Source organism: Gekko japonicus, unplaced genomic scaffold (assembly GCF_001447785.1).
Source record: "Gekko japonicus isolate JY-2015 unplaced genomic scaffold, Gekko_japonicus_V1.1 scaffold5670, whole genome shotgun sequence".
NCBI lineage: Eukaryota > Metazoa > Chordata > Lepidosauria > Squamata > Gekkonidae > Gekko > Gekko japonicus.
This window is the reverse complement of record NW_015168217.1, coordinates 9,966-17,638: the sequence shown is the minus strand read 5'-3', so window position 1 is coordinate 17,638 and position 7,673 is coordinate 9,966. Positions and strand designations below refer to the sequence as shown.

The 7,673-nt window shown below is 52.4% G+C and overlaps 1 protein-coding gene and 1 non-coding gene across 2 annotated transcripts in view; one reads left to right on the top strand and one right to left on the bottom strand.

The window, feature by feature from the left end:
* LOC107113675 (glycerophosphodiester phosphodiesterase domain-containing protein 4-like) overlaps positions 1–7,673 on the bottom strand; it is a gene marked incomplete at its 3' end in the record, with an annotated part of 43,591 nt that overhangs the window by 27,086 nt on the left and 8,832 nt on the right. The window contains exons 2-4 of the mRNA XM_015415028.1: positions 6,043–6,315; positions 3,929–4,032; positions 1,318–1,411 (exon numbers count right to left, since the gene is read on the bottom strand). Of these exons, the coding sequence (XP_015270514.1) occupies positions 1,318–1,411; positions 3,929–4,032; positions 6,043–6,225 (381 nt within the window). The remainder of the gene's footprint in view (positions 1–1,317; positions 1,412–3,928; positions 4,033–6,042; positions 6,316–7,673) is intronic.
* On the top strand, positions 3,095–3,166 carry TRNAV-GAC. The gene has a single exon. It is a non-coding gene; the product is annotated as a tRNA-Val (tRNA).

The following is a 7,673-nucleotide window of genomic DNA, read 5'->3' as shown; positions in this document are numbered from 1 at the left end:
TTGTTGGCCCTCCAGAGGAACTGGTTGGCCACAGTGTGGGACAGGATGCTGGACTAGATGGACCCTCACTGGTCTGATCCAGCAGGGCTCTTCTGAGGTTCTTATCAGAGAAGGCCTCAGCCTCTCTGCCCTGTTGTTGGCCCTCCAGAGGCTGTGTGAGACAGGATGCTGAACTGGATGGACCCTCACTGGTCTGATCCAGCAGGGGTCTTCTTATATTCTTATCAGGGGAAGGCCTCAGTCTCTATACCCTGTTGTTGGCCCTCCAGAGGAAGAACCGGTTGGCTACTGTGTGAGACAGGAGGCTGGACTGGATGGACCCTCACAGGTCTGATCCGGCAGGGCTCTTCTTAGGTTCTTATCAGGGGAAGGCCTCGGCCTCTCTGCCCTGTTGTTGGCCCTACAGAGGAGGTCACTGTGTGAGGCAGGATGCTGGACTAGAGGGACTATCGGTCTGATCCAGCAGGGCTCTTCTTATGACCTTCCGCATGCAAAGCAAAAGCTTTTCCATTGAGCCATAGCCCCTTTCTTGCATGCGAACGATTCCACCCTTCCTTGGGGAGGTTGCCAGAGTAATCTGGGTGCTGAAAGCCCCTCGTCATGGCTCTCCAGGGTCTCAAGCAGAGGTCTTTCAGAGCACCTACTGTTGCTCTTAACTGGAGATGCCAGGGATTCAACCCAGGACCTTCTGCATGCCAAGCAGAGGTTCTACCACTGATCCACATCCACCAAGAGCGGGCTGCAGTCTTAACTACCACCTTGTGAGGTTGTCACGGCTCAGGTGGGGTGTCACCTGACGCTGCCACCACTCTGGTTCCAGGCTCCCTTGAGAAGGCCCAAAGCACTCTCCCAAGACCTTTAGATCTCCCTTTTGGCCAAATAATAGGCGTGAGGACCAGGCAGAGTGAACAGTGAAAATTGTTTATTGTATAGGAGGTCAAACAACAAGGTGCAGAAATATAACAGTAAGTGGGTAAAAAGGAAAGAAATCATATGCGTCTAAATATACTGTCTCTAGCTCACTATCTGCAGTGGCCTTAGACTACTCACCTTTCTTTCAGGATGAGGTTTTCTTCCTGCAGCAGCCTTCCTTCTGGTTCTGCCCTCTGGGAAGAAGAATAGCTTTTCCTGCTGCTCCAGTTCTTTTATTCCAAGCCTTCCTCTTTTCCTATTGGTCAATGTTGGCTCTAAAACCTCTCAGGGGCTTCTGGGAGTTGTAGGCCCAGCCTCACCTACTGCTAGTCAGGCTCCCTGGGCCTAGTAGGCCTCTGGTGGCACAGCCCAGATCATGACAGAGGTCTTTCTTCACACACTTACCAGCAAGAGCAAGATGTAGGAGAAGGAGAGGGCGGCCATGACGAGGAGCACAATGGACCAAAGGAACCAGACGCCCAGGTTGTTATGGTTGAACCTGCAAAGAAATGTAATAAACCAGTCGCTTATATGGGAAGGAAGTGCGCACATGAACTGTTAATGGCAACCATTCCCTTGAATTTCTTTCTACTTGGAATGCGTAGACCCAGGGGTCATTTCGTAGAAGAAGAGGTGCAGGAGCTCATTAGCATAACTCATTAGCATAACTCATTAGCATAACTTATTTGCATATGCAACGCCCCTGACATCACCGGAAGTGTGTCAGAAGGCAACACCCACCGCTCAGGTTCCACTGAACTGTTTTGGATTGCTAGCTATTGGGGGAACACACAGATCTGCCCTCACAGAGGAGGGAGAGCTTGTACCTGAAGGCGGGCCGGGGGGGCCGCTCTGCAACTTACCTGGCTGCTTCTTGTTCCTTATGGCCCGACTGAGGGCTGCTGGGAGCAGGGGGCGGGGCTTGTTGCATGTGCCCGCCCCCTGGGCTCCTTACTTCCGGAGCTCCGCTCCTGTGCGCTCCCGCAGGAAATGACCCCTGCGTAGAGCATGCCTAAGCTGGTGGTACATGGACACAGGGCCACGTCTCACCAGCTTAGGTATCGTCTACACATTCATTATTTGTTTTGTAAAAAAGTGACTCTACTATTCTAAGCGAGGGTTGCCAGACCTGTGGACCCGGATTAGAGACTCCGACACCCTGACCTGGATAGCCCGATCTCATCAGAGCTTGGAAGCTAAGCAGGATTGGCTTTGGCTAGTGTTTGGATGGGAGACCTCCAAGGAATACCAGGGTGGTGATGCAGAGGCAGGCAATGGCAAACCACCTCTGAAACATCTCTTGCCTTAAAAACAAGTCTATCTCGCCACCTAGTGGTGCACAGCGCTAAAGGAGCTAGAACTGCTGGCTGCCAGACAATCTTAGGATATCCTGGCTATACTACAGAAGAAGAAGAAGAAGAAGAAGAAGAAGAAGAAGAAGAAGAAGAAGAAGAAGAAGAAGAAGAAGAAGAAGAAGAAGAAGAAGAAGAAGAAGAAGTTTTATATCCCACATTTCACTACCCGAAGGAGTCTCGGAGCAGCTTACAATCGCCTTCCCTTTCTCTCCCCACAACAGACACCCTGTGAGGTGGGGCTGAGAGAGCTCTAAGAGAATTGTGACTGACCCAAGGTCACCCAGCTGGCTGCATGTGGAGGAGTGGGGAATCAAACCCAGTTCTCCAGATTAGAGTCCGCCACGCTTAACCACTACATCACAGCTCGCTCTTTGGATGCAGGAGTTCCCAGGTTCAATCCTCAACATTTCCAATTAAAGGCTCAGGCCGTGGGTGATGCAAAAGACCTCCACCTGAGACCCTGGAGAGATGCTACCTGTGTGAACAGCTAATAATGACCTTGATGGACAGATGGACTGAATGGAATGAGGCAGCTTCATGTGTGCACTGTGAGGAGGGGCTGTGGCTCAGCAGCAGAGCATCAGCTTTGGACGCAGAAGGCCCCAGGTTCAATCCCCAGCATCTCCAGTTGAAAGGACCAGGTAGTAAGGTGATGTGAAATAACTCCACTTGAGACCCTGGAGAGCCATGGAGAGGGGCTGTGGCTCAGTGGCAGAGCATCTGCTTGGCATGCAGAAGGCCCCAGGTTCAATCCCTGTCATCTCCAGTTTAAATGGACCAGGCAGGAGGGGATGTGAAAGGCCTGAGACCTTGGAGAGACATAAATGGGAGCTGTGGCTCAGTGGAAGAGCCTCTGCTTGACATGCAGAAAGTCCCAGGTTCAATCCCCGGCATCTCCAGTTAAAAGGACCAGGCAGTGGGTGATGGGAAAAACCTCAGCCTGAGACCTTGGAGAGCCATGGAGAGGGGCTGTGGCTCAGTGGCAGAGCATCTGCTTGGCATGCAGAAGGTCCCAGGTTCCAGGCTTTACTCTGCTCTGGTTATATCCGTGATTGACGGAGGATTGGTGAAGTGGTTAAATGCACAGACTCTAATCTGGGAGAACCGGGTTTGATTCCCCACTCCTCCACTTGCACCTGGCTAGATAACCTTGGACAAGCCGTAGTCCTGTCAGAGCTGTCCTTGAAAAAGAGCAGTGTCTGTCAGAGCTCTCTCAGCCCCACCTGCCTCGCAGGGTGTCTGTTGGGGGGAGGGGGAGGGAAAGGACTTTGTAAAGCCGCTCTGAGACTCCTTTGGGGAGTGAAGGGCAGGGTATAAATCCAATCTCTTCTTCTTCTTCTTTTTCCTCACAGGGTGTCTGTTGTGGGGAGGGGGAGGGAAAGGAGTTTGTAGGACGCTCTGAGACTCCTTTGGGGCGTGAAGGGCGGGGGGTATAAATCCAATCTCTTCTTCTTCTTCTTTTACCTCACAGGGTGTCTGTGGCTAGGCTTGCCAAGTCCCCCCGGGGGGCGGGGAAACCCCTGCCCCAGAGGCCTGTTCCTCACCGGCGGCAGATCAGGCCCCGGGGGGAACCCCACCCCGACGTGCGCGTCACCCGGAAGTGACGCGACCACGCTGGGCCACGGTCATCCGAGGGAAAACTCTTCAAGAGGGCCACTTACCAGTCGAAGTTATCGTAGTCATTCTGCCCTTCCCCCCATAAGTACAGAAAGACGAAAGAGAAACAGAACGCGGCAGCCAACACCGGGTAAAATGCACACTCCCGCTGTAAGAAAATGAAACGGGGACAGGTCAGGAAGCTTCTCTCCCTTACAGGCCTCCGTAGGGTCGCCAGACCCGGCCCTCCCCGGGCTCCATCCCCAAATCTCCAGGAATTTCCCAACCCAGAGCTGGCAACTGTAGACCTCAGTGAGCCCTTAACTTATCAGCTGAGTCCTTTCTGTATATTCAGTCCTGTGCCCAGTTAAGGCTACGGGAGACACACGGCGGGGCCTTCTCAATCATGGCACCAATCCAAGTTCTCTTTCAAAGGGAAAGCTGGAATTACTTAGACTATTTATTTTTAATTTCTTTGTTTCTTACAGTATAGTGTCCATTAACCAAAACTGTAAACAGTAATACAAAATCATCACAAAGCAGTTCGTCTTATCTTCCGTGAGCAGGTATATCTGTATCATTATCCAGAAACAATGGTTTGCATATAAATCAATATCCAAATGTTATCAGAAGAAGAAGAAGAGATTGGATTTATACCCCGCCCTTCACTACCCAAAAGAGTCTCAGACCGGTTTACAATCTATCTCCTTTCCCTTCCCCTCCCCACAACAGACACCCTGTGAGCAATGTTCCCTCTAAGCTGTGGAGTCCTGTGAGCAAAAATTCTACTTTGTCAGCTACTGGCATTAAAGTTGTGTGTGAGCAATTCAGCTGCTGCTGGATAAATTTAGTTTGCTCTGGAGCCATCCTTCCGGAGCTAAGACAAATATGTGTGAGCCAGACGCTAAGAAACTGTGAGCTAGCTCACACTAATTCAGTCGAGAGGGAATACTGCCTGCAAGGTAAGTGGTGCTGAGAGAGCTCTTTTGAGGACTGCTCGTGAGAGAACAGCTCTGAGAGAACTTGTGACTGACCCAAGGTCCCACCAGCAGCTGCATGTGGAGGAGTGGAGAATCCAACCCAGTTCTCTCAGATTAGAGTCTCCAGAATAATAATTCAGAATACTATGTTTGTTAAAATGCGTAGCCCTATTAGTCTGTCTGTAGCGGTTTAAAAGAGCAAGAGTCCAGGAGCACCTTCAGGCCTAACAAAATGTGTGGCAGGGGAGGAGCATTTGGGAGTCACCGCTCACTTCTTCAGACACAGCTAGAACGAGAGTCCATCGGTCCTTATATCTCAAGGTGGATGGATTCCCATTCTGTGCGGCTAAACGTGGTGCCTTCCATGGAGACAGATCCAGATGGGCAGCCTTGCTAGTCTGTCTGTAGTGGTAGAAAAGAGCAAGAGTCCAGGAGCACCTTCAGGGGTCATTTCACAGAAAAAGAGGTGGAGGAGCTCATTAGCATAACGCATAAGCATAATGTATTTGCATATGCCACACCCCCTGACATCACCGGAAGTGTGTCAGAAGGCAACACCCACCGCTCAGGCTCCACTGGACTCAGGGGTCATTTCCTGCAGGAGCGCACAGGAGCGGAGCTCCGGCAGTAAAGAGCCCAGGGGGCGGGCACATGCAACAAGCCCCACCCCCTGCTCCCAGCAGCCCCGGGCCATGAGGAGCAAGAAGCAGCCAGGTAAGTTGCAATGGGTGTTGCCTTCTGACACACTTCCGGTGATGTCAGGGGGTGTGGAATATGCAAATATGTTATGCTAATGAGCTATGCTAATGAGCTCCTGCACCTCTTTTTCTACAAAATGACCCCTGACTGGACTGTTTTGGATTGTTAGCTTTTTTTGGGGGGGGGGACTTGCAGATCTGTCCTCGCAGAGGAGGGAGAGCTTGTACCTGAATAAAACATGGTCTTAAAGGTGCCACTGGACTGCTTTGGTTCGGGGAGCCCAGGGGGGGGGCTCTGCAGCTTACCTGGCTGCTTCTTGCTCTGACTGAGGGCTGCTGGGAGCAGGGGGCGGGGCTTGTTGCATGTGGCCGCTCCTTGGGCTCTTTACCGCCGGAGCGCCGCTCCTGTGCGCTCCTGCAGGAAATGACCCTTGAGCACCTTAAAGCCTAGCAAAATCTGTGGCAGGGGGTGAGTTTTCGTGAGTCACCGCGCACACTTACCTTGGAGCAACACCATTCCCCTGGCTCGACCTTTTGCCGCTGGTACCTCCTCCAGCGACAGCCGTACAGCCCGGCCAGGCAGGAAACGAGGGGATGGTGCTCATAGCGTTGGAGCAAGCGCTGGCGAGCGACTTTCAGCTTCCTGAGCTTGGACTTCTTAATGGTGACGGCGCCACTGTCCATCGGCGGGGCTTCTATCTCATGTTCCCTTCTGGAATGAGGACTTCAGAGCAGCGAAGGCGCTCGCTTGAGGGGGTTGCAGGTCCTGGAACTCTGCAGAATCAGCGGGGGGGGGGGAGAACCACAATGCAAAATTGAGAATCGGATCCAAAAGAGGCTTCCGCAATCGACTAGGATGGACGTTACGGGCGACGTGAGCTGGGACACATACGAACATAAGAACATAAGAGGAACCCGAACCTCAGCAGGTAGGCGTCCCAGTCCTCGGTCGCTGGTTCGAATGCCTCGAACTTTGGGCTATTGGCCATAGCTGCGATCGCTGCCACCGGTGCTGGTGGTGCCTGTCGCTGCTCTGCCACGGCGAGCTGCTGCTCTTGGTTGTCCGTCGTTGGTTCGGGACCAGCGGGGCTGCCTACCCGCTCCTGGATCCCACCTTCGTCGCCAATTGTTAAGTCCGTACTTAACAAAGTAGTCAGAGAGTGATTTCAGAAAACTCAGGTTTATTCAGCTCTTCAATCGACTTCTTCTGACACGGTACAACTCCTCATAGCCCGAACAGCTTGTCCATTTCAGCTGCTCGGTATTTAAACATTCCGGGCTAATGTAGCCACACCTACTGTACATTAAACCAACCTATCAGGTTGTGTGCATGAACGACCAATCATAAGCGGTCCCGCTTACATACATTCAAATCTGATTGGCCACAATACTTTTCGGCGCGAATCCCTGCCGAAGCTTGAAGCTGTGCATGGCTTCTCTATGGGACGATTCACATACCTCCTAATGCATTCAGGGCAGCATCTGAATACATTACATTATCTAATTCTCTTTTGAAGCCGTCCATGCTTGTAGCTGTCACCACTTCCTGTGGCAGTGAATTCCAAGTGTTCATCACTCTTTGGGTGAAGAAGGACTTCCTTTTATCCGTTCTAACACGACCGCTCAGCAATTTCATGGAGTGCCCACAGGTGCCTGACCCGACTCACCGTCACGGCAGAAGATCTGGGGAACTTACCTGGAGCAGGATTCAGTTGTTCCATTTGGCCCTGGAGCGCCTCTAGTGTTGCCAGCCTCCAGGTGGGTGAATGAAAAATAAAGGCTGCGGTCACACGGAGCATTAGCCATGCTACAGAGACGGAAGATAGGCGGATTTTCCGGGCGCGATCAACCCGCAACATCTGGGAAGCGTAGAGCTCCCGTGGCTAACCCAAGGCTTCCCGCCGAAGATGCGCCGTGAAAAACTACTACCTCCGAGGTACGAGTTTCCGGAAACCGCGGGGCAACGGCAGGCGTCTGATCACGTTTCCGGTCGTAGCTCGTGGCATCCGGCGCCCGCCCATGTCCCGTCGCGAAAAGGTGGGAATTTTCCCAAGTCTCCACGGGATGCACACAAGCACCCAACGGCGCATGTGCACACTTCGGTTAAAAAAACAACACAACCTCCACCGCGC